The 27536-nt window shown below is 38.3% G+C and overlaps 1 protein-coding gene across 1 annotated transcript; it reads left to right on the top strand.

Annotated features, from left to right (window-relative positions):
- The first annotated feature begins 1091 nt into the window (after nucleotides 1-1091).
- On the top strand, nucleotides 1092-22730 carry LOC145464889 (E3 ubiquitin-protein ligase TRIM45-like). Its single transcript, XM_081448691.1, has 4 exons — nucleotides 1092-1154; nucleotides 2710-3831; nucleotides 10568-10760; nucleotides 16226-22730. Exons 2-4 carry the CDS (start codon nucleotides 3731-3733, stop codon nucleotides 17969-17971), a joined length of 2040 nt encoding a protein of 679 aa, XP_081304817.1. The 5' UTR covers nucleotides 1092-1154; nucleotides 2710-3730; the 3' UTR covers nucleotides 17972-22730.
- The last annotated feature ends 4806 nt before the right edge of the window (nucleotides 22731-27536 follow it).

Genomic DNA, 27536 nt, shown 5'->3' on the forward strand with positions numbered 1-27536 from the left:
CTGTTTATAACAATTTGAGATCACTTGACAAGATGAAGCCTTTGCTGACTTTGTTGGTCAAATAAAATCAATTTAAATCACTTTATTTTAACTAGGCTCTATTGAAAATTGGAATTATCATGGCTGATTTCATTAGTTTTGATAACTTATCACAGATGGAGCTACAGTTGTCTCACAAATTCTTTGAAACACAAGTACCATATTTCTTGAATAACAGCTGCCCCTCAATTAACCTCTCCCTCTTGAATAATTGCCCATCTTTGGTGGGATAATTTGTAATAATTGCCTCCCTTAAATAATTGCCCTCATCTTGCCAGTCTCCTTGAATTATCGCCCCCTCACCCTTCCAGCCCTCACCACTGTCTTTTCATAATCATCCTATTTCCCCATATCTTCCCTTCCTTTACCTCCCGCCCCCCCTGTCAAGTTAAAAATTTACATCTCGAATATCCAATTGTATAGGATACGAGCTCGGAGTTAATTATTGTATACAACAGGTTTACAAATGCACAGGTGTTTGTGACAGTTTCTCAATCGTTGTGCATGTCCTTGTAATTTAGTTTATCCTTTATTCCTTGGAGCTTTGTTTTCCATTGTCGCAGCGGAAAGTGTTGATGCCAGTGAAAAATAGTCTGCGCGCGAAGGCCGCATTCTGATGACATGTGATAACCCACTGTTGACATACTCTTGTCCTATCCCTTCCCCCTCATTTTCCCACCTTACAATGTTGCCCAACAACTAAAACGAATTATTGAAAACCCGTCAGACAAAGACTGTGCACTCGTTTTGCTATGAAGAATTGATCAAGGGAAAGGGAAAGAGAACAGTCAGGCTTTGGCAGTTGGGGTGGGGGTTGGGGGGAGGGGGAATCTAATGTGAAAAGGTCGGGGATACTTGTCGTCGCGCTGAGGGGTGTAAACGCGCCAGAAAAAGAATGTGCGCTCAATTGAAATGAACTGCGTGTTAAGTGTGGGTGTAAATCACGGAGTTTGGTCTCACTTAAAGGCGTCACTATTTCTAGCCGTCAAGGTATCTTTCAGGATTGCACTCGAAGAAATAATAAACAAAAGCCGTCTTTCCCAGTTTAAGGCGGGGGTAAACACGAATTTAAGTGAAATTTTAGGAAGTTTAAAGAGGGATTAAAAGGAAAACTAGTGAGACAATCTCAGATAGTGCAGAGCGCAATTGATAGCTCTGGTACAGTAGTCCCATAAGTACTCACCCCTACTCGATTCACTTCCGGTTTGTGTCTATCTTGGTAGTCTGCTACGGCTTTTCCCCTTTGCAGTGTGTATGTTTCAAGGTTGTATTTTCATTCAAGGTCCAAACATTACGCACAAATTAATTACTACTGGTGCTTTAAGTTGATTTTCGTTCATTTTAAATTCAACAATACGCTGAAGCAGCAAACGTGACAATTTAGCTCTTCACGCCAACTTTGTAACTTGATACTTTTGTTTTCCTCGCAAAGCCATGTAATATGAAACCCCTGTTTTCTCCAAAACATACGGAAGATGTCCTTGTTTTTTGGAGATAAATGAAAGAAAGTTAAATATCTGATGTAGTGATGAAGAAACGGAACAGAGACGATGTTTTACTAAAAATGCAAATTTTTACCGATGAACAAGAACTAATTTAATTATCAGATAGTCACGAAATACCACTTTCTTTTTCTGTTGCCACCTTTGTTGTTAACAATAAAACAATTCAAAATTAACACACAACGATATTGATGGCTGAGAAGCTTTTCAACGAAAAGTATTGAAGATAAACAGCGCTACTTGGCCGATATGAATGAGTCTCCTCACAGACTGATTAAATTAATTTGCGCTTTCATTAGGTGCCACGGCGTCTGCAGCAATATTTGAGCATTTTCCTGGTTTCTTTTGTTACAAATTCACAATTTGCGGAGTATTAACGCCACTAACTTGAGAACTTTTTGGTCTCTCTTACAGACACAATTAAGGCAAGAAATAAACAAGTCGCTAAGGAGAAGCAATATATTTGAACTCTGACAAGCACACTATTGTAGATTGAAAACAGCAGATGATATCTGTTGAACCGACCTGTTTGTAATTCTAAAAGCTACGCAGCCACAGTAACGTTTCACTTTTGCAATAAAAAGGGACAACTGGCGCTACCTGAAAAATAACTGCCGTCCTTGGTCACATGACACGATATATAAAATACTGCGTGTAAAGATAGTGTATAACACTAACAATGCTAGAACGCATGCGTCTTACATGTTGAGCTCTACCATAAGGAAAACCACTCAACATTTGTGCGTGATTCCGTATGCAATGTATCCTTCACCTAATATAGAGGCCACGAACCCTAACTAATCTACGCATGCGTTTAGGGCAAATTAGTTTTGTTCTAAGGAGAATGGTACCACAAGGAGAGCAAGGGGTTACCTGAAACAAATATATAGCTTTGCGATGTTCAAAGTTAAGCGACGGCGATGGAATGTGTTTTACGTAGAGTACACATGTACCTTTCCCACCCTACTCCCACTACTTCCCTGCCTCTAGACTAATTAATTAATTGAAATTAATTAATTAAACAAACATTAAAGTTTACACCTTAGCGCCATAGGGCCATAGTGCCATAGCGCCATAGTGCCATAGCGCCATAGCGCCATAGCGCCTTAGTTCCTTAGCGGCAGGCAACCCCCATAACCATCCCAATAGTGCACTCTGCACTAAAAAGGGGTTTGGAACACCACCAGACAGTTGATTGCCCCCAAAAGGGCTCCCCGGGTTGGTGGGCAACTGTTTGGTGTACGTCTACCAATTTCGAACTTCAAATTCTAATTTTAAAACAGCATCAAATCTTCAAAATTTCATATTTCCATAAAGTTTACTAATCCTTTGAGAAAAACTATTTATCCCCAAATATACCCAAAAATCACCAAAAAATTTACAAAACAGCCCAAAACGTAGCCACGTGAAATGAGCAGAGAGATTTTTCACAGCTTGAAACGTGAACGAGATATTTGCATTCAAACCATAATACCCAGCAAAAACACGGCCTTTATGTCAACCCCCGCGCGTGGTATCTTTTGGCGGTCAAGTGAAGCTCGGGCCACACCCAGGTTGATCTCCTAATTCAAATGTACCGACCGAGCATCTCCGACGTTTTTCCACGGGAATTACCCTCGGGAGTTACTCCTGCGACTTTTTACACTGATTGTAGCTTGATAAGGCTTTCTTTGAGAGCTCAAATCTCTGAAATCTTCCTTTTAATACCTAGAGGTATCTCAGTTACGATTCAAAATTTCCACACGATTTCACAGAGATCAGTAGCGTCTCGCCGGGATTTTCTACAAGAGAGGTGACCAGAGGTTCTCACCTCTTGCCTGCTGGTTGTAGCTTGGTTTTGAATATACACACGAGTGCTATAACGAACATATCACTAGACAAGCACTAGATTACTAGCTACTGATTACCTCAAAGAATATTAAAGATAAGCCGACAGCACGGCACGGAATCGTCAAGTCATGTCCCCATCATTTTTTGGAGCAAGTCACGTCATTACCTTGCCATAATGGTTTGAAACTTTATCCTCTGGAACCTCTGGGCAGAATAGCGTGACGAATTCAAAAGTAGCTGCAGCAATGGACCCTTTCTGTTTTGCTAGCAAATGTTTTTATTTTATGATCTCACACACAACCCCTCCCGTCCGTGCTCCTCCTATCACTACCCCTGAGCCAATAACAGACTGACCCATAATGACTTGCAAGAATCTTATCACGCGATCTTCATATTCGGAATGCCTTCAGGTGGCCTTGTTGGAGAGCACTTCTAAGGCTTCATTAACTTCATTAACAAGGTAAGTCGTTTTTCACCGTCTGTCTCGATAGTGTGTCAGACGTGCATTTGTTTACTTTGTAGACCTTTCGGTATTTTTTAAGCGCTAAAGTTTCAATTGCAAAGCGGGAAAGAAATCTTATAGTGCGCTGAAAAGTCAACTCTTCCGGCCAGGATGTTACGTACATATACATGTCAGGTTATGTTCTCTCCAGTAAGCTTAAATTGTATTGTTGTATGCCTATTTATTGTGCTATGGGATTTCAGTAACCCTCCTCGGGCATTGATGTGTTAGAGAACGTTGTGAGTTATCTAAAATGACGTTGCAAAAGGATCAAATCACTTGCACACATAGACATAGTCTTTCCTTAGCGAACCACTGACAATGGCTGCAGTCACATTCACTGAGTATAGCTTTGGTGTTTTACTCGATAGTTTATATTGTAGTCACACTGCCGTTACGCTCTCAGTTGACATAATTGATTGGTAAGTAAAGCAACGTATTGTAAGACAGCTGCCATAATATAAGCTTAATTTTCAACGGTGCTCTATGAGTTAAACATCTAGGGTTATGGAGGAGTCAGTGTAACCGTCGCCCAGCCCCGAACAATCCTCTATGATTAACAGTGGAAATGAAGGGCATTTTGCAACAAAAATATCCTTATGTTTAGTATTTAAGCAAGGATTTGTACTGAGGCACCTGTTGTCAAAGTCATGCTTTGCTTTGGAGAAATCAAGGCTTGAGCTGGAGGTGAAAATTATATTGATTTTGATATTTAAATACGCGATGTTGTTTTTCTTTCAAACTGACCACGGCCAGGACCTAAGTGTACGTAAGTGCAAATGATGGAAGATTTCACAAAATTCTTATGGTAGTTTTCAAGAGCTTATTTGTTTCTATGCATCCTGGATATCTAAAAGAACTATTCATTTTTCGTAACTCCAGTTATCCATGCATATTTTCTGTAATTTGCAATTCAGAATTTACATTACTGACAGGAGTAAACTGGTATGATCTTGCTGTGCTAGGATTGTAAGTAGCGCAAGTAATCTAATTATGTTGTATTGTAAGCAGTGTAAGTATCAGTATTGTTAGTAGCATAAGTATGCGAATTTTATAGGGTAAGTGTTAGTATCGTAAGTGGTGTAAGTAATAAGTTTTTTGTTAGTAGTTCAAGTAACTACATTAATATTGTATTGTAAGCAGTGTAAGTAGCAATTAATTAAAATAAAAAAATAAAATAATAATAACAATAAAAAGTTATTCATTAAGAGGAAAGAATATTCTGACCTTACCTATACCAAGAACAACAAGTTATGGACTTGAGTGCATCTGACATCAAGCTGCAAAAATTTGGAATTCGCTCCCAGACAGTATGAGAACAATAACATCATTTAAAGATTTTAAGACAGTCATAAAGAAAATGAACTTTTAGTAGTAGTTATAATTATTGTATTAGTAGTTAGTTTTAATTATTGTATTTTAATAATTTAATTGAGTTATGTATTTTTATTTTATTTTATTCTTTCTCGAAGATATTAGCTCAGTAGAGCTACTCTGATAATTCGAGTTGAAATAAAGTGTATGTATATCTATGTATGTATGTATGTGAAATTGTATACTAGTAATTAGTTGTTAGGATTTTGTGAACATTTTTGTGAGAGAGGTACAGCTGTAGCTATCAATTGCCTGGAGGTTTACTTGGCATTAATTGAGTCCTGCATAAGCAGCCTCAGGGCCATAGTGTTACGAGCCTAGGCCCCTTGGAAGGATTTCTGTACCAGATCTGCTTTGCTGATTATGTTTATCTTAAAATCAATATTAATGGCCAGCTTTCACATCTGCAAGGAAAGGTCAGGAAACATTTGGGTTAAAATGTAAAGAAATTCAACATTTCCATTTCTGAGATAAAGCATACAAAACATAGCACATGCACTGGACCTTCCTAATTCCTATTGAGGTGTCCTGGTAAAAATCTCTATATATGTGTGGCAGTGTGCATATAACATGACATGTGCAGTTTAATTGTGGCTGCAAAGTTTCTGTTGAGTTAAGCTGCGAGTTCCTTTTGTTAAAGTTTTAGCAATGTCAGCATCATGCTGAACAATCCAAACCTTGCATTTGACTTTTACTGAACTGAGATGTTTACAGAGGGGGACATGGGGATTTGCGGTGTTGCAGTGCTGATGTTTTTTTAATGCGGTGATGCGGTGAATAAAATCTCAACTCTTGGTGTTGCGGTGATCTCAAACCCTATGGTGTACAATGTTTGTATTTTTCACGCTGCGGTGTTCTGAGAAATGAAATTGTTTGCGGTGCTGGGGTTTTTTGATTTACCTTTCTCAAACCTAAATTTGACTTAAATTTAGCATGTAAACTTTGTTAATCGAAGCTAATTTATGACAAACACGTACCATTGAGGTTATTAATTATAAAAAAATACAGGCCATCACTTTCTAGTCAATCTTCAATATGCTTCAACTGCCAATCCGAAGCTGTTTTCATTTATACGTAACTTGACAAGTAACTCGACCTCTGCCACCCGGAACTCAGTGTTCGGTAGACACGTGGAAGAGCGAGGACAGAAACAATGTGTTTATTTTGTGGAAAATTGTTGAGGTGTAAAAAGTATTATTTTAAGTGTAGATGAACGAATCATGGCGCTAAAAATATGTGTTGTGGTGACGGTATTTCATTGACTTTTCTTGCGGTGATGCGGTGTTCGTTAATTTTTTTGTGGTGTTGCGGTGTTTAGAACCCCCCCACGTCCCCCTCTTTACATAAACTTGTCATGAGTATTTTGACTTTATTTTGTTTGCCTACATTTTCATTGAGTAGTTTCTACTTTGTTTGCCTACATTTTCATTAATTAGTAGAAGTGAACGAGGGGGGGAATGGGGGTGCTGGCACTTATTCTCTAGGTATTACGGTTATGAGTTTATGTTTTTGGCATTTTGCAACACAATTTGTCCATGGTTGTTTGAATTTTCATATATTTTAAATGCCCATAACTTACACTGAAATTTACAAATTTGAACCAAATGTGGCACATGCACTATCTATCAGTTGCTCCTTCAAAATTGAGGTTTTTAGCGTTTCTACCTCATGTAACAAGCAATATAATATATCTCAGTGAAAAATATCTGAAGAAAGGCCCATTTTCCTTCAAAACATTGTACGAAGGTAGAAAGTACTTTAAGATCTTTGGAAGGGTGTTCCTATGGGCTATTGTCATTTCAGACATGCCTTTTAGGGCCACAAGGCACAGTTTACATCGGCTTTCGAACAGTTTACAAACGAGTTACAAGTGGTTATGACGTAATTGTGACATTATAGATATGGTTAGAAAAAAATTGTTTAAGGAATTGGAATCAGGATACCAAACTATAAGAATACATCTTGTGCTGTAGTTATAACTTGTCTGTCACGAATTTTGAACGGTTTACAAATGCTAAACCCTTGAATATAAAAGAAATCTTCTCTTACCTTTTCTTTATAAAGCAGTTTTAAATCGTTGTAAACCGTGCAATTTATGTTACAATCAGCGAGAGTCTTTGTAATTTTATGTTATTTTGTATGCTTAGTTGAATACTGCCATCAAAATGATTCACAAACTGAGCTGTGACAGCATTATGACATCCTTTTCAATGGTAATCCGTTTGAAAACTGTCATGCTACATTGTAATGCGTCAATAAAACAGGGCAAATGTGTGCCGCTCATTGGATTTTGAAAAGAAAACAAAGATCAACATGTACTCGTTGTGTTCTGGTGAGAATTGCGTTAAAAAAAATGGCGATTAATTTCAAAAAGCCCTCTTATCTTATATGTCACATTAATGCTGCTCCATGAAATTGACTGATGTCATTGTGATGTCACCCGTTGATCATGTGATCTCCATTTAACCCCTAATTCATATTTAGCTTCAGGCTGTTACAGAAGCCAAATATTGCTTAGACTGTTCACAGTCCCCTATTTTTCTGTGAGATCGTAGATGTCTATCGTTGAGTTCGATGGGGGGCCATCTTGGTCTCTTGATGCGAGCGAAACTGGGGAGAGTACAAAATGCCCGTGGCTAGTGGCAGTGGGGTTAATAGTGTGGGGGTGACAGGGCGGAAAAAATAGGGAGACTGTAACAGCTTCACTCTCTCTGGTGTTTGCTGCATTAGTTGCTCCAGCAACGGCAACTCCTGATTGGTTGAAGGGACAATAGAGTTCATCAGAGTGTAGCAGAGCGTTGACAACTTGAGTGACAGAAAGTGACATTCATCGCTTCGCAGCTCAGGCCAAAATGGCATCGATTTCAAGAGAATTTTCTGGAGAATGTTTTGATTTCGATCGTCTGTCTGCTTCTTGTCTTGGAGGATTGGTGTTAAAGCGCAAGCAAAAGGAGGCCGTTTCTCGTTTACTCGAAGGAAAAGATGTTTTGGCGGTTCTTCCAACTGGTTTTGGCAAGAGTTTAATTTATCAAAGTTTCGTTTTGGCAAAGGAAATGGCTGAAAGCTCCGTTGGTGGTTCTTATTTCCGACTGAAATTTTACAGTTAATGCCACAAAGACGGCACGCATCTGAATAATTGGAATTCTCTGTGGGCTTTGCCACTTTTTTTGGAGTCAGAGAAGAGTTCTTCTGTCCCGCATTCATTCGATGCAATTTAGTAAACCTTCAAAATGTTTCGAAATTCACAACACAGTAACATGCATTCATATCATCATCCCTGATTTGACAGGTTTTTTCTCAGGAGAGGAGATTGTTAATTGATTTGATTAACGAAGGCGCCAAACTGGCGGCTGCACCCCTTGAACATGAGACAGAGTGAAGCTGTTACAGTCTGCCTATTTTTTCCGCCGGCTGTGCCCTACCCACGGGCATTTTGTACTCTCTCCAGTTTTGCTCGCAACAAGAGATCAAGATGGCGGCCCGTCTAGCTCAACGATCAACATCTACCATCTCACAGAAAAATAGGGGACTGTGAATAGTCTAAATATCGCTGTGATTGGTCAAGTGAAAAGGCGTTAACAGAGTTACGAGCTATCAGACAACCTTGGTCACAAGGGTCGGAAAAATTCATTTTATACGCATTTTGCCCCTCCCCACCCCTGTGCAATGTTGAGAAAACACTTTCATCTAACACAAGTTTTCATTTTACCATTTTCCAACATTGGAAGGGGGAATGGGAGTGCTGGCACTTATTCTCTAGGTATTACGGTTATGAGTTTATGTTTTTGGCATTTTCCAACACAATTTGTCCATGGTTGTAGATCCTCCTTTGTCATCCGTTAAGTTGATTTTGAAAATTTAAGGTGGCTCTGAACCCACTCCAGAGAATATTTTTAAACTTTGCAAAAAGTTGCATCTCATCATGCTTACCACAATTAGATAAAAAAAAAATACTGGGGTCACGGAGCTTGTTTTTGAGTTATAAGCGTTTAAAGCTATAATTAAAGGCGTTTTTACTAGGTCATACTGCTGCTATGGTAATCTGTTATGTAAAATAGATGATTGCAATTTAATTGTTGGCCAATGATTGGGCATTTGTATGTTATCCTTATTGTAGCATCACTTGTTAAACAGTGGCAGTATTCATCCTTCAAAGTATAGCTGTTACAAAAGTGCTGGAAACTGTTGCCAGCCCCCTTAAATGGCTGAGAAAACAGCAACAACAACAGCAAAAGTGTTTAAAAATGGATGTCATTTGTGAAAATACATTATGCCATGATCATGATTCCACTAGGTTCATTACCACACAGTATGCAGCTGGTTGCCTGTATTAGGCCAGAAAATAGTAACATAGTCCTTTTGTTTACACTTGCAAATTTGTTGGTTGGGAAAAACTCCTTCTCATATTAGACAGTGAATGAGCCAGAGGATGCCAGTCTGTGATGCAAATTTGTATTTGGTAGCCACGTACTGTGACATAATTCAGTGTGTCAATCATAATTTAATTCCAAATTTTGACAGTCTTCAATCAACAACATTTCAGAAAAATGCCTTTCTTTTTAGCAGCATAAGTATATTTTATCAGAAAACCGGCCAAAGAAAATACATGTGCTGGTAGGTTAAAAATTGTAATTCTATGACCCAGTAGAAATACAGAATAGTTGTTGTAGTCACATTGTTTGTTATTGCCTTTAGGCATTTTTCTAAAAATACACAGAAAGCAAATTTTTCATGTTTCTATCAAGTTTCAGAGTGAATATCTTGAATGCCAATCACTCTGATTGGTTACACTACTCATGATCCATTCTGTTGTAGATAGTGGGTAGCCTGAAGTAACAGTGTGCATTTGTTATCAAAATGGGGGCTCCTTTGGATTTTTGGAGTGTCAGTGAAGGGGATTTTGATAAAGTTTCAAAAGACTAGTAGATTTATACTAAACAAACATTTACTCTCAATTTCTATTTATTGTTGATTCAGGCTGCACCCTCGTCAACTATCACACAATAAAAATCTAATTGTTAAATATAGAAACACTTGTGAAAGTTTGGGAGAACTTGAAAAAGAAATGCTGTGTTTCCATAGCATTTCCTTTCTCCCAAACCTCCCTTTGTGACTCTATAACTCATTTAAGAAACAGAAAATTTTTCTTTAATTTTAATGTTGTGTTATCCCTGCTAATAGTAACAGATGTTACTTAGATGTGCAAGTCGTGCATGAACATTATTAATCTGGTCCACTATTACTTTTACAGTTATCCTGGTATTTCATGGGTTTTTGTTTTCTGTTTTTAAAGTTTTTGGTTTTGGATTCCCATTTTCAGACTTGTAATGGCATCTCTTCAACCTCAAGAGATTAATAAACAGCTGTGTTGTGCTGTTTGCCTGGCACAATTTAAGGAACCAAAAGTTCTACCATGTCTGCACACCTACTGTAAAGAGTGTCTTGTGAAACTGGTGAAGAAAAAGGGAGCTGATCATGTCATAACGTGCCCTGAGTGCAGGCAGGATGTAGGAGTAAGTTAAAAAGCACAATTGGAACATGTCTTTGGTTTAAGTATTTGAGACTAGTGACTTTTCTGTATTCTAATTGGCTGTATTTTCTATGGCGTTGTGTAAATTAATGTTGATATGCATCATTATTTTCAAGGCTGTTACCTAAGGAAATTTTTAAGGAGCCCTTTGGGTTCCTAACTTTTGAAGTTAGGAGCCTAAGCCATTTTTTTGGGAGCCCAGCACATAATAGTTGCTGTGGCCAATCCTGGGGGCTGGGGGTTTGGGGAGGAGAGGAGGTTTAGAGCAACTTGGTAAATTTTGGGGAGGGGCACAGGGGTATCACACTAGAACTTCATCAATCAATTTTTTGGAATCAAGTGTTCAGCGATGGTCATGACTGAGGAGGAATATAATTTATGTTGTAATTTGAACAAAATAAATTAACTTCAATAATTGGTGTATACAAGCAAGGGTTGCATTCCAGTTTCTTCTCACTGAAATGTGCTTTCCTCGGTGGAGCATTGTAAATTATAACAGAAACTGGATGATTATGTAACTTTGTATTTTATGTTTAAATATGATGGCAACAGCATCATTACTCCATTTCCAAAAATATTTTTTGTCAAAAATAGTTATTTTGCAACTGGAATATTGCCTTCTCATCAGAAAGGTATCAACAGAGACACAATTTATTGGCATACATGATGTAGATTTTTTCAATACTGAATTTGCAATGCATTATGGGGCAATTTCAAACATGGCTGTTTTTGGCTGTTTTGTGAGTGGAGAGAGATTTTGTTGCTGTGATTTGGCCCGCATTTTTCATGATAAAAACAAACTAAGACCTAGGCAACTGTTGTTTTCTTTTTAATTTATTGTGAGACTGATTTTATGACCAATTTTATGAGAAACATTCGGCTGGTGAGAATGAGCAGTACCCATGTATGATTAATGACTGGCAATGGTTGGAAAGCTTGTTGGTGGGAATTTTTAAGCTGGTGGAACAAAGTTACAATCAGGAATTGCTTGTAATTCCTGGTTACAAGGGATTGAAGTCGTTGGACAGATTAGATGGGAATGAAAACTCCATGTTTAGGCGCCCACTTGGGCTCCTTGAAGAAAAATTTAACCACCAGCACTCTTAACTTAGGTGCCTCAGGCTACCAGGTGCCTGCTAAGAAGCAGCCTTGAATGTAATAAAAGTTTCTTTCTCAGGAAGGACATTAGTCTACAAACAGAGACATATTTTCAGCTGTCGCCTGTTTCCCCCGAAAATAACGTCTGTGAATTCAAACCAGCGTGAAAGATCGATTTCAGTGACGTCAGCTCTTACTGACCAATCACATTTCACGTTGTTTTTCTGAAGAGGTAACATGCAGAAATCGTGCATAGAGCAAAAAAGTTGTCCAATCTTGAGTCAGTGGAAGATGTGTTCAGAAGGTTTGGCAAAGTTTTTGGGTTTGATAGCCTCACTAAGCAACAGTCCGTGCACATACCAGTAAACAGTGACACTTGAATCATGTGGTGCCAGAATGAACAAAGGAGGTATTATAAATCTAAACATTGAGATTGAGAAGTAAAAGCTCAGTCAAGCTGATGCAAGAAATGTGACCTCTCACATGAAAACGTACACTAACAGATATCTGTTCAGTGGTCAAAATGAAAGGGTAACAAACAGATGGGAAATGGATGTTCTGGCTGTTTGAGATGGTTTCAAATACTGTTTGAATGGTCATAGAAAAATTTCGAACGGATGCTGTAAACGTTTGAATGGCATGGGCAAAAATTTCAAATGGATGATGCCAGCTGTTCAAACCTTTAATGAAATGAATGAATGAATGAATGAGGCCAGCTGTTTGAATGGCTAACAAAAAATTTCGAACAGATGATGCCAGCTGTTCGAAGTGCTGACAAAAAATTTGAAATGGATGATGCCAGCCGTTTGAATGGCTAATGAAAAATTTTGAACGAATGATGCCAGGCATTTGAGCAGTCGAAGAAAAGAGTTCGTATTGAATGACTGGTTATAAACGGCTCAGTGGCTAAATGAGGGAGATCCTGTTGTATTGATTCAGGATATGTTTTTGCTCCCCTTTCGTAAGTCTATTGCTGTAATTCTTATTGCATACTTCTTCATTTCTTCTTTCAAGACTTGACAAAACTTAGAAATGGATACCAAAAGCTTTTTACAGAGTAAAGTATGCAATAATTGTTTTCCATAATGGACCTGAGTCCATCTCCTCCCAAACAAGCTGAAATTTGTGTACCACTCGTTGACGCATTATGTGTGACCTGTAGCACAAGTTTTGTTATAGAGATCAAGCACTTCGACAGAAGTCAATAGAAAACAATAATACTGTCTTGTTTGACAACATCTCTCTTCAGAGTAGAGCACCAGAGTTTATTTTAAAATTATGTCCAGTCTGTCTTTTGGTAGAGGCAAGTTCTCCTTTGGCTCTTAGCAAACAATGTCATGTGCATGCAGTCTATTTCCTACAAATCCTGAGTTTACAAACCCTGCCACAAAATCCACTGTACACACAATGTTTGAGACTGAAATTTTACTGACAAAATCTTAATACCACGTCAATCAATTTAGTTTTGTAATATTCTGAGTCTGAGTTTTCCAAAGAGAAAGAAAGAATGTCTTATCCAATGGCCCTTTAGAACCTGCGTTACAAGTTTTCAAAGTTGTTTTAGTTCAGTTAGTTGGGGTGCAGTGCAATAAATGGCAAACAAAAAAAATAGGGAGAGGTTGTTTCTGTCGCCATGCTTCTTCCCTAGGTTTCAGAATGGACAAACGTGGCTGTTCAAATCAGAAAGGTTGAATGTTTGTTTTGAATGAACACAGCCATTCTGGTGGCTGAATAAAGTCCCTTCTGAACAGACAATCCCAGCTGTTCGGAAACCTGAATCCCATCAGATACCGTTGGCCGATTGAACGGCTGATTAGTTTTGTGTGAATGGATAGCAGCAGCCCTTCAAACAGGTGAATACTATTATTTTTTTTCCAAACGGGTAACATCAGCCGTTCGGACCACTGCAGTTTCTTTCAAAGGGACAACATCAGCCGTTCGAACAGTTGCATTTTTTTTTTGAACAGATAACCTCAGCCATTCGAATGGATGACTTTTTTTTTTCGAACAGATAACGTCAGCCGTTGGAATGGATGACTATTTTTTCGAATGGATAGCCTTAGCCGTTCAAATGGATGAATATTTTTTTGAACGGATGACCTCAGCCACTCGAACAAATGAATATTTTTTCGAATGGATAACCTCAGTGGTTCGAAGGTATAAAGATTTTTTTCAAATGGATAGCAGCAGCCGGAAATTTTTCTGAACGGATGACCCAATCCGTTCAAACCCCAACCCATTGATCATGAAGGGATCACAAACAGATGGCAAACGACAAGCAAACGGTTTTTAGCCGTTCAAATGGATACCCGTTAATGTACGTTTTCTCATGAGAGGTCACAAATGGGTGGAGACAGGCAACAGCTGGAAATATGTCTGCATTTGTAGAATAGAAAAACATTTTCTAATCCAGATGGCCTGTAATTGCATGTAGGCTGGATTGTTTAGGTCACACAAGTGCACACTAAGAGACTGGTCAAAAACTATCTAGGGGTGTGGATGTGCTGGAATATTTGGAAATGTGGTGGATAAAAACACCCCTTCCTTTTAAGCCCCCCTTCCCCATTAAATGAAGTTTCAAAATTATAGCACCTCCCATAAAACATGATTCATTGGTTGCATAGAGCAGTTTTCAGGCAGTTACTTTGGTTTTGGTTTTGGTTTTTACTATGGTTTGAGATTGGCTGAGTAGTCTTATTTGTAAGTAATTCGTTTGGTTTTGGTTTTACGACATTCGATTGAAAATTGCTCTAATCCAATGATACCACATTTTGTGTAATACTATGAACTTGTGGTGTGAATTACACATCTAACAATATTGTTTTCTTTTCTTCTCAATTAAAACTTTAAGTCTTGACTTATGAAGCCTGTCTATATTTCTCTGTGTATTCCCTTTGGTGTTCCAGCCTCCTTTTCCTTTGATCTTCTGTTTTCTGCTGTCGTGGCTGTATTCTTTGAGCTAATAGAAAGTTCTCCTTGCTCCAATTAATGCTGTTAAATGGGTTAATGAAATACATACATGTAGATCACATCATACCCCTTTACTTTCTGTTGTCGTCTTGATGTTGTTCGATGCTTCCTCACTTGAATCACCACCTTGGAGGTTTTGGTGTTATGTCTCCCATGGTGATCAGTTCTCTGGATGACCATCAAATTTTAAAGATTGGTTATATCATGTACAGTGTACACTTATTCGGCAAAGGATTCTTCCAATGTTGCTGTAAGCAAGAAGAACTTCATTCTGCAGGGTGCTTTATAAATTGTCCAACACTCCATAAAAATGATATTTGTGGACTAGATCCTTGGGCTTCTTTGGCCATTTTGAGCCATTATAAGTGTCAATTTGTTTTTTGTTCTAGTCCACCCTACCCCACTCCTATACTTTTTGACCAGTACCTAAGGGGAAAGCCACAAGAGCAATTTAGCAAGTGAAGCCAACTGGCAGGGAACCCAAGGGGTGCAAGATTTTGAGCCTGCTTTTTCATGTTTTGTTTTTTCCTGAGCAAAGTGAAGTACTGTAATTGGCCAAGAAGCAAGGAAAGTGAGAAAGCTGCCTATCAATTATGTTTGATGAGGAGTGATTGGATTGTGGGACTGGGTTTATATTTGCCAGTTTAGTTTTTGTAATGACATCAATGTGGAGTGTTAGTATGGTGTTGGCTGCAATACCTCTGTAGTGTTTTATTCAGTCAAGCTCTATTCACTTTCTGGTTAAAAGAGCAGCATATAGCTGTCAGCTATCTGATGATGAATTGTAATGTACTAATTGTAATGTACTAATTATAATAATGTCATACTGGCGACTGAATATGAAACAAGACTTGTGTAAGTGCTTCAAAGATATGTGACAGCAACAGTCTGACAACTGAGGCTAATGTGTGGAGTCTTTTCAAATGCAAATGACATTGATCTCTTTTAATGATATTTCCCTGTATCAGCCTGCATTACAAGTTAGTTCCAGTCCAATACAGAGGATACAAATATGGCCTATTAGCCAACTATGAAAATATATGCCAAAGGCTTGTTAGTACACTTCCTTACCAGCGTCATTCTGGAACAGATTGCTGAAGGAAAGTCACAGGGAATAACTTGTGCAGAGTGGGTTCCCTGCAGGTTAGCTGCTGGGAATGTTACTGTCCGACTTTTACTGCTTCCATTGAAATTTAATTTACTTCTTGCTAGATTGCTGTGGTTTCTGAAGTTGATCAACTGAAAAATTTACAGAGATCAGAACAGGCTCACTTTCTTGCTCCCCTGGCTCCCCACCAGTTTGCTTTTCTCTCCCAACAACTTGTTTTTGTTTACACAGTTAATCAGGACTCTGCATTAATTTTGTTTGTCAATTATTAGATTGTAGATGGAGATGTAGGCAAGCTGCAACCAAACTTCTGGGTGAGCAATTCTATGACCTTGCTAAGAATGCAAGACAGCACTTCCACAGGCAAGTCGTTGATCTGTGAACTGTGTGACAGTGGTGACTCAGGTGTGTCACGTTGCACCAGTTGTAGTGTTTTCATGTGTGAGTTTTGTGTAACTGCACATAAAAGGATCAATACTTTCAAGGGTCACGAGATTTTATCCCTTGAGGAGGTGAAAGCAGTTGGTTCTCAGGCCCTCTCCAAGCCAGCTTTTTGTGAAAAACATAATGGTGAGACACTGAAACTGTTTTGCCAAACTTGCCAGAAAACAATCTGTCGAGATTGTACCATTGTTGATCACCGTGAACATAAGTATCATTTTATAGCAGATGTTGCTGTTAAGGAAAGAAATGCTGTGCAAGCTGTTCTTCAACAAACTAAAGTCAAGCAACGTGCAGTAGCAGAAGGCTTAAGAGCTGTGCAGACGATGAACAGTTGTGTCCAGAAGAAAGTCACCGAAGTTAACAAACAGGTGGATTGCTTTTTTGATGAGCAAGTTAAGGCACTGGAGTATTACCGTGCAAATCTAAAGCATGAAGCAATAATGCAAGGCGAACAAAAAGTCAAACAACTTGAAAGCCAAGCAGAGATGCTCTCGTTACTTTTGACACAGATGGGAAGCAGTATTGAGTTTGCTGATCGTGCCATAGCAGACGGAGATGATGTCAAGCTCTTGTCTTTGAAGAAACAACTAATCCAGCGACTTTCCCAACTTAATTCATCACAGAACCAGCTGAAACCCTGCAAGGATGATTATGTCAAGTTACAAGTGCATCAGGCAATTTGGGACATTGGGAAAATGGCATCCTTATGTTACTTCCCCCCTGACCCACAAAAGTGCACTGTTTGCTTCACAGGAGGAGAAGAAGGGGTCATGTACCAGACCTTCACTGGACAGTCAGTGGATTTCCATCTTATTATCAAAGATAAAATGGGGAGCAAAGTAACAGCAGGTGGCCATCAAGTCCAGGCTCAAGTCATTTTCAACAGTGAAGCTGTTGAGGAGAGACAGGAAAAACTTGCAGTACAAGACAACAGTGATGGGTCGTATAGCTTTTCTTATCGTCCCAGAGATGTAGGTCTTGTAACTCTAACAGTGCTAGTTGAGGGTCAAAGTGTGGGTGGAAGTCCCTTTAATTGGCAAGTTAATCCAGAACTCAGTCTAGAGAGAAAAAAGAAGGAAAAAAGGGCAACCAAAACAAAACACCACCAGCTGCATCACATTACTCCTGTAACGAAACAAAGTGACCAAACTTTTACAAAGGGGATGCATTCTTGGAAACTCCAGCTGGTCTCATACAGTCCTGGTCAGAAAAGAAATGGACAAGAAATAATTATTGGTGTCCACAATTATTATTATGATTGTTTTGATGCTTATGGTGATGGTTATTCCTATCCACCAAAAAGTGCATTTAAGTGGTGCTGGTGTTTCAATTCAGCAAACCAAAATTTTCGTCGATCAGATGGTCAACCTTCCTCTATCACTTCGGTGCAAGACAGAGACATCTTCACAGTTTTTCTAAATCTTGATGCGAGAAAACTCATTGTCTACAGTGCCCGTAGTAAACAAGCTGAATTGTTTACTGGGGTTGAAGGGAAACAAGTCAGTCCTTTGATCTCACCTTCACAAGAATTTTTGAGGTCAGGCAATGCGCATCTAACTCTTAATGTCCTGTAGACTGTTTAATATCAGACAGGAGAGTTATATCTGGACATGATAGGAAAATGGGAAGGAGTTAAGGAAGGAAAAAAATATGGCTATATACTCTCATATTGAACACTTAGAAATGACGGATACATGTACAACAGAAATGCATACCGTTGCATAGAGTACTTCCTTTTTATAAAATTACAATGCAGCTACTTGAATCAGGCCACCTAGAATAAAAATAACCAATCAAAATGTACACCAAGAACAATGGACTGGTAGCTTTCCCATGATGGCAGGTAATAAGGGTCTGGTTTATATCAATATGTAAATGCTATTGACTCCTCTGTGTTATATACACTCTTAGAAATTCAGTCCTTGATGGTGAAAAATTTAGCTTGAAAACCTCATTTTGCAACAAGTAAACTGAAACTGTTGAAAAGTGTACATAATTTTGGATTGAAACTAACCAATCAGCATAGTAGCAAAGTTTCTTGAGAGGTTCACAACACTTTGAACTTTGTTAGGTTGTTAATTTTGTTAAGAACCATTGTTCATATTCTTCAATGTTATTACAGTGAAACCTGTATTAAACGAACCCCATATTAAGTGGACACTGGCTTAAGTCCAAAAATTTTCTTCCCACATTTACTGTAAAATAAGCCTGCTTTCAGCGGACACCTCTATTAAGCCATTTTGTCACTCAAAACCTGCAATAAGCGGACACTTCAAGAGGTCATTTTACTTCTAAAGGTTCAGCTGAGACTCCCTAGCATTGTTCAGCGATATTGTTTTAAAGCTAAGTGATTAATCCAGATTGATGCATTGATTGACTGGACATTGTACTATGAGCAGTCTTAGCTAGTCTTTGATCTTACACTGTGTTACCCTGTTGTACCAAAGGGTTGATAATTAACTAATATATAGATTTAGCCAAGCCTAAAAGCAGAGCTCCTGATTGCAATTACTGACAATAAAGGAAAAAGAGAATTATTTTTTCTTATTTCAGAAACTCAAAAAACGATCAATTGTGAGCATGTAATTGTTCAGCGTGTAGTTTTGCTATTCTTTCCAGTTCCATTTTAACAAACTATACCCAACAAGCCTAACCAAGATTGAAGAAATTATGTACGCAATATATCAGGGACTTTCCAAGAGACAGTTGTACAAGGAATATGTCAGAAGAAATCAACAACGCGCCAGGGGTTAATTTGCACCAAAATTTTGCCTTTGCGAGTACTCCTTCCTTCTCCTCCAGAGAAATAACGTGACTTGAGCCTGCGATCCAATTGGTAAACCAGTAACTGGTCAGCAGTCAACTTTGAAAAAACACGCAACTTCAATGAGCTCTAAACATGAGCCCGTGATATAGTCACGTGATACTGGTCAGTGGATAGCTTGTTGTGACAGCTGTCAATTAACAATAGGGTGGATGCCCAAAATCAAAGATGTAGCTATGGTAATGGTGCTACTCTCTTAGTTTTCAAGGTATTGGTGTACAGACGTACATGTATGGACGGATGTACATACGTACGTACATATGTAGGTACAGACAGTTGCGTGACAACCAAAATTTTTCAAATCAATGGGTTACCAAATTTTCTGAGGTATGGGGTTCTACTCGCACGCCCTCGGTGCGCGGGAGCTCCACTATCATTGAACAACATACTAGAACCTGTTTTGAGTGGGCACCCTGCATTGAGCATACACTAGTAAGGATCCCAAGGCTGTCCGCTTAATACAGGTTAACTGTAGTTTAATTGAAAAGATGATTGCTATTCTTTGGTTAATTCTTTTCGAAGTGGCCTGGTTCAAGTAGTTGCACTGTAACAGATACTGAAAAAAAGGGAGATAAAAAAAAAGATGTGAAAAGTTTGTGGGGTGAAAATACACTGTATTATTAATTAATGGTAAATATATCAAAAAAGCACTTATTTGTGTGGCTCCAATATATAATAAAGCCAGTTGTTGCAGTTGTGAAAGTAACCCTTGATTTGTTCAAATTTCCACATCATTTTTGCAGATTTAGGTTTTGCAAAAATGGTATTAAAACCACTCAGGAAAAAAGACTAATTTTTGGCATAGGAAAAGGCGAGTTTTGTTTTGTGACATCGATTTTTTGGTTACCTTTGTGGTTTGATATTGCTTCTAGTAAGTAACTAAGCAGTCAACAAAATTGTCAAAGTCAAATCAGTCAGTGGTCACACTTTCTTGATTCACACTGTAACATGCTTATGTTCCTTACACATTTATTCTTTAGTGTTAATGTCTACAAGATGGAACTACATATTAATTTGTACATTCGAAAATGACTAAAGATGGTGTAACAAAGCTTAATCAGATTGTAAGTTTGAAAGAACGTTCTGAAAAAAAAAATTCTAGATGTCCTAGATCCAGGGTCTAGAAATACCACGAGGTTTCAAAATTTGGAACCCAACCCCTTGAAAGTGGCAGACTTCTAGGAATAGAATAAAGATGTGACCTTTTTTTGAAGAAAATCTGGAAACTGTGACCCATTGAAATTACAGACACTCCAAAAGTAGTAACCTGAAAATAGTGTATCTTTGATCTGTTATAAAAAAGGATGAATCTGTGTAGAAATAATATGAAGCTGTGTAACTTTAGTCTGCCTGTAACAGTAAGTAGGGTAACTATAGGGTAACTGTAGTGCAACAGAAATGTTCCTGCTGAATAGAAAGTGCCTGTGTGTGAAAAATGGGTTGCCTGAATGAAATGTAGGCTGCCAGTGAAATAATAATAATAATAATAATAATAATAATAATAATTGTCGCGGCTAATCGCCGTCACAAAGAACAGCAACAATGCAGCTCAACAAGGTCGAACCGAAAGCATACATTGGCGCCTCTGGCAGCAGCTATATGGTCCATGTGTGACCTTGGGGCACAGCTTACAGCCAGCTGGAATCAGCTGTATGTTGCTTTTTGCTGAGGGGGGAAAACCGGAGAACCCGGAGAAAAACCCTCAAAGCAGAGAAGAGAACCAACACAAACTCAAGCCACTTATGGCGTCAGGTCCGGAAATCGAACCCAGGCCACATTGGTGGGAGGCAAGTGCTCTCACCACTGCACCATCCCTGCTTCCCTTAATGTGGGCTACCTGTGAAGTAGTGAGATACCTGTGTTACAGTAGGTTACCTGTAAAATAGAAAAGGACTCCTAAGAATATTTGTTTTATAGAAAGGTACAAGTCCATACCCGTGGTAGACTGGTGCAGCATATATCCCATTGTCTTTCCAAGAGTAGACAATCCATTTGGCCAGTAGTAACAATAGTGATCTGTGGCTGCACCAGTTCAACAAATGTTTTCTTTTGCCTGTCTATTTCTTTCTTTTAGCAGTCTTTTACCAGGGAAGGGGGGGGGGGGCGGTGGACTCCCCTGTGAAAAGGTCTGGGATGCTTGTTGGAAAATTTGAAAAATCAATTTAAACCCCTAAAGGAGACCAATCTGAGCGTGGTTTGAGCTTTATTTGACCACTAAAAGATAGCACTTGGAATGGACAGACTGTTTTTGATTATTTCTTGACGCACAACCCTAAAAGAGACATTGAGATCTAAAAATAGTGCCATTTCGCCTTGAACACTCTAGGTGAGACCAAAATCTGGGGTTTAACCTCTAAGCAAGATGAATTGCATTTCTGACCTTTTCACATATTTTCCCCCAACCTTTTCCCTTTCCTGGGGGCTACATGCTTTTGGTTGGTGCTGATCAATCAGCAATTGAAAAAAGATGGTTAATGATTAATTACTTGAAGTTGAAGGTAAATTGAGAAAATGCCCTGACAGAGGGATAACCCATAAGATGCCAGCATTTTCAAATTGGCTGGAGCAATTAATTCACTTGAATGGATTTCGAGTTGATAATCTTCAGTGGCAGATTTAGACCTCTTTATCAGGAAGGAGCCTCAAAAGTTTTTCAACTCTTTGGGTTCTAAAATGAGGTGAAAGCCAAAACAATTTTTGGCCCTATGGGCCTTGAAAATTTCTGCCACTAGGAGAGAGGGTACGTAAGTGAGTGAGTGAATGAGCGAGCGAGTGAGCGAGTGTAAGAACAACTTCGCAATATCTTGTATCATTGTTTTAGTGCACCATGAAGAACTATAAAGAAGACTGTTAAGTGTTTGATATTTTTGTCATATACTTGTGATAGAAATTGCCTATATTAATAAAATAATTGTTACTGTATTGGGTAAATAGAGGTTTGTGAGTAAATTTGTTGGAAAATGCCAGGCATGTATTCATTCTTATCCAGTGTTTCTTTGGGGCCCACTGTTCGCTGAGTAAAGAACGGTAACATAACATTTTACTGAATACAGTTTCAAAGGAAATCTTGAATCAAAAAAGGTTTAGGTTCCAAAGTGTAATGGTTCTGTTTAACTGGCCGTGAGGTCTTAGGCGATATCGCCATAAATAGTTTGAATTCAATTGTTTGATTTTCAGTTGAAAAAAAACCTATGTGCCACCATGGTTACTTTATGGTTTGTGATGTCACTGACTTTGGTCAAACACCAAAATAATAGTGTGGATATTACAGAAGGTTTTGTGGAAGAACCATGTACATTTTGTTTTGGATTTTGCCTTAGAGCAACCTTGTTCCCAACAGAGGCTCTCTTTTCCTCGTCCCCCAGAGTGAGAGAGGGGGTGGGAAGTGGAGAGACCTTGGAAATAAGCGTGATGTTAGAGACAATCAGAAATACTGGCATAACTTAAAAATTGCCACACTACTGCATTTTGAAAATGCTTGATTATGCAATGATATCAGAGCCACCCCCCCCCCCCCAGATACAATTATCGTAATACCTGTAATTCGATTTAGCGCCCGGGACGCTTATTTACTTAAAAGGGACAGACTACTAGAAAAGTGATCGGGGGGGGGGGGGGGACAAAAAAAAATTCATGCAAGGGAGGGTGACTGCAAAAAAATATCGTGCAAGAGAATGTGAAGGAAACAAAATTCCTGCAGAGTGAATTGCTCTGTCGAGCTTACAAACTGTACCCGCCTGAATGGTTGCTTGGCAGGCACTTTATGCTACAGTTTTGTTTTCTTCGTCCTGGTTTTCTCTACAATTAGGAAAACGGACATTTTTCCCTTTCAAGGCTGATACAGTTTATGCGTAGCAACTTCATCATGGACACTGGTAGGCAAACACCCTTGCAGAAAAACCCTTATGGATGACCATGGCTTAAAAGTGATAAAGAAAAACCATGTGCTGTAAACAGCCATCCTGCTTGATTCGTTTGCGTTTAAGCAAGCAGATATCGTGTTTTGAAAGCTTCGAAAGATAGAAGTGATTTCACAACTGACGTATGAATGACGATTGTGGACAGGACACAGATTTGCACACCCATGGCGAACTGTAACACTTCCCCTGAGGTGGCCGCCAAGATCAACGTTGGACAAACGTTGAAATCAAAGACAATCATGAAGGTGTTAAATTAACACAACTGATGCGTTTAGTATGGGCTGTTTTAATCTATTTTAGGTTTTTGGCAAAGTAAACGACGCATTATCAGTCAAGTCCAATCGATACAACAACAACAATTTATTGGTATTCCCATATAAATGGTGTTACCTAAATACATAATCGTTAAATAAAAATTCAAAAACGAAAAGAATTACAACAGCAACCAGAAAGAAAAATAAATATAGTTAGTTACAAGATTCTTCATTTTAAGTTCTAGGGTTACAAAGTTCTCTTATTTGTAGTGCTTCATATGTAAAGTAACCTAGTTTTTTACAAATAAAAGTGTCAGCATTGTTAAATAGAAATATTGTTTTCTCTGTGTTATTAAAGGAATCAAATTTTGGATATTTCTTGATGATGTAATTTGTGACTTGTTGTCTAATATTATTGTATCGGTCAAAATGAAATAAATGCATTTCATTCTCAATTTGGTTAGAACAGCAGTACTGACAAATTCTAAGAGTTTCAGGTAATTTAGGAGTACAGTGTCGCCCAGATTCAATTCTAAGATTATGATTACCACATCGGAGTTTTGCCAAAGCTTGTCTATGTTTGAGGTTCTTTACTTGTTCTAGGTACTCAGATTTGCTTACATCTCTTTTGAAACTTGAGTAGAAATTCAACTTTCTGTTAGACCGAATTATCTCCATTTGGTGTCTTTTCATATCATTTGAGATGTGACATTTTAGTTTTTGTAAATTATGTTTGATGATTTGTTCATTGTAATTGTGTGTTTATATTATGCGGATGGTTTTGGTCATCTAAATAATTTTTGATGATTTCATTGACTGTTAACATGAAAGAGGACTTTGCTTCATTTGCCAGTTGATTGGAAATATTGAGGCACTGTTTGGCAACGCTATCTTCTGGGAGAGAGACAAGATGTAGCCAAAATTTAATAATTCTTGGAAGAATATTAAATTTTAACGACAACCGTCCTGTTTCGTTTCGAGCAGCAATATTTGGTGCTCTTCTGTTGAGGCCGAGGAAATATTTGTAAAACTGTGTATGAAGTCTTTCCACAGGGTCTTTTCCCCATTTTTTGAGGTTTATGCTATCATATGCTCCCCAGATTTCGGATCCGTATAAAAGTATGGGTTGAAATAGGGTATCAAATAGTTTATTACACATATTGATAGGAAGTTTATTGAAATCAAGATAACGTTTGGATGCGAAAATAGATCTTCTAGCCTTCTCAACTAAAGCCTTTTTAGAATTTGAGAAGCTTCCATTAGTGTTAAAAGTAACGCCAAGGTAGGTGTACTGTGAAGCCTTGGCAATTGGAGTTCCATTTAGAAAGAAGGAAAATTTGTCACGTGTTGATTTACGATTTTGTTTTTGGAAAATTAGGGTTTGCGTCTTTTTTAGATTAATTTGTAATAACCATTTCTCGCTGTAATTTTGGAGGGTATTAAGTTGGTTTTGAAGACCAGCAGCACTGCTTGATATTAATATGAGATCATCTGCATAAAATAAACAATTGAGAGGAGACCCATTTGGTAAAATAATTGGATCTGTACCAGTTGAGGATTCTAGTATGCGTGGAAATTCATCTAGATATAAATTAAATAGCAATGGTGAAAGAATACAACCTTGTCGCACTCCTCTGTTGTAATTAAAGAAGGAGCTTCTTTTGTTTCCGTTTTTTATAGCGCATTTAGTTTTTGAATACATATCAGTGATTAAACGATAAAACTGTCCTCCTATTTTATTGTATACATGATACACGAAGTATATCGGCTGAAAATCGTGTAGAACGCACCAAAAAGGCTTCAATGTTTGCAAAATTTTCTGGGGGAGTCCCCATACCCCCCTAGTTGAATAGGCTCATCGGCCACATACTTGCTACTAGACGGTAACTCACAGAACCTTAGCTTAAACCTTGATTCACTGCACGCCAGGAATGAATTTTATCGCAAGGGCAATGAATCAATAAAATTGATATTTCCCTAAACATCAAACCAAAAAGGCAATGCAGCCCCAGTTTAGGCAATAGCACTTGGAATGTGTCTGATACTTGGCTATGTTACCCCTGAGTATAATTTTGACAGGAAAGCAAAACGACTGTGTGAAAGTTAAAAAAAATATTTGTTTGAACTTGAAGCCTGTTCCAGGCATTCAGATTGTGGCGAGTGTCAAGATTAAGATTGTGGTAGTAGAATATTTCCCCCTTCAATTCCTCCCCCCCCCCCCCCACCCCCTCCCAAAAAAAAGAAAAAAAAAAGAAGTACTGAAGGGGACTTGCCCCCGAAAAAAATCCTGCAGAGGCAGTGGACGTGAAAAAAAAATTCCTGCAAGCTGAAAAAGTCCCCTCCCCCTTAGGTACCTCAAGGAAGGGCGCTTATTCGATACAGGGCGCTTACTGCTTTTTAAAGAAACAACCGAATGTTCAAAACAAAACTTAAATAGGGTATTTATTAAAAAAAGTAGCAATAACAGTTTAAAAACATGCATTTTATGAACTTGACGTTTCGTATGCTAGTCAACGTACATTTTCAAAAGTATAACCGTTAAAATGTTTTGAAAAGCTATTTATACTGTATCAATGGGGGTCTGAAACCTAGACAGAAAACATCTGCATTAGAAATTTAAGACTTTTCAAACAGAAACTGTCTGTAAAGTGACACAATGGAAAAGCTTTACTAATAAAGTAACAGAAACTGTAACAGTAACAAATATACGGCGAAGTTCAGTTAACGTGAGGGAATTTTAATCAGATTTCGACGCCGATAGCTTTGACAGGGTCACTTTCGGTGCATCAATACGTAAATTAAAACTTTCTGGTGCTGCATCTTCGACATCCGGACATAATGGTTGGGAAACTCAGACAAAGATCATTGTTTTTGTGATGCAGCATTACGTAGCAATTAAGTAAGATGAACCTTCGTTGATACGTACTCTGACGGCGCTGTAACATAATATGAAATTAAGATTTAAAAAAAATTCAAATTAAGTAAAGGAAGAAAAAAATATATATTAGAATATTATAACAGGGGCGCTTATTAGAATGGGGGCGCTTATTAATAAACAGATAAAAACACATTCGAAGGCGGGCGCTTTTTCGAGAGGGGGCGCTTATTGGAAGGAGGGCGCTAAATCGAATCATTACGGTATGATGTCATGTGAGAAATTTGAAAGCAAAAAAGGCAAAATTATTTATTTCAAACCTCCATAACAGTATTACAGAAAAACCAGTTTCATTTGGAACAAAATGGTTTTTAGCTAAGAGGGTTTCCTCATATCATAGGCCGAGTGCAGTTACAGGTAGTTATTTCTTGTGTCAGAAATTTCACTCCTCAAGGAGACTTCCAGTCTGGGATTTTTGTTATATAAAATGTACACGTTCTGGAATCATAGTTTTTAAAAGTATCTTAGACTCTCAGTCTTCAAATAATTTATCATACAGACATTCTTTGGCTTGTTAATGCCACGCAACCTTTTCACTTCACTGCTAGGAAAAGACTGCGTGACCAGGTAAAATAGTGTCTGAGTTAAAGGGAGGGTTTCCCGGTTTGACGCATGTCTGTAAAATTTATTCGCCTTTGCACGCTTTTTGGCATAGGCCAAGTTTTTCATTGTTTAAGAGCCAATCGCGAGCAAGTTACCTAATTTTGCATGCAAATAACCGTAAAATCATCAACCGTAGAATAAATCGTACGGGTCAACATTAAATTCAACGGTCGACAGCGTCGGTAAAATCCACTGAAATCTTCTGAGAATTTTTGGTCATCCGTCACTCTACCGCGACTAACTATAGCATGTGATTACTGAACTACATCTGAGTGGGTTTTTTTTGAGCGATAACATTGATAAGAAGCAAACAAAAGTACTTTGATCTTAAGACATGCTCCGAACCGTGAAAGCCTCCCTTTAATGGCCAAAGAACGTCCGGCGTATATGTAAACACCAATGAAATAACAGGCGAACTCATGATATCTTCACACGTGAAAATAACATGTTATTTTCACTTGTGAAAAAATCATGTTGCTACGGTAACATAAATTGCACCTTTCGCAGCGAAAGGTAATGGTTCGTTATTTCATTGGTGTTTTGATAATAACTAGAACATTACATGGCCGCTTACAGATACGAAACTTCTCTTCTCGTGTTGAA

This window comes from Orbicella franksi, chromosome 13, assembly GCF_964199315.1.
Source record: "Orbicella franksi chromosome 13, jaOrbFran1.1, whole genome shotgun sequence".
Classification (NCBI taxonomy): Eukaryota; Metazoa; Cnidaria; class Anthozoa; order Scleractinia; family Merulinidae; genus Orbicella; species Orbicella franksi.

Coding starts and splice junctions, on each gene's coding strand:
- LOC145464889 (XM_081448691.1), top strand. CDS start 3,731: ATGACTTGCAAGAATCTTATCACGCGATCTTCATATTCGGAATGCCTT. Junction 3,832..10,567: donor TCATTAACTTCATTAACAAG/GTAAGTCGTTTT, acceptor TCCCATTTTCAG/ACTTGTAATGGCATCTCTTC. Junction 10,761..16,225: donor AGTGCAGGCAGGATGTAGGA/GTAAGTTAAAAA, acceptor GTCAATTATTAG/ATTGTAGATGGAGATGTAGG.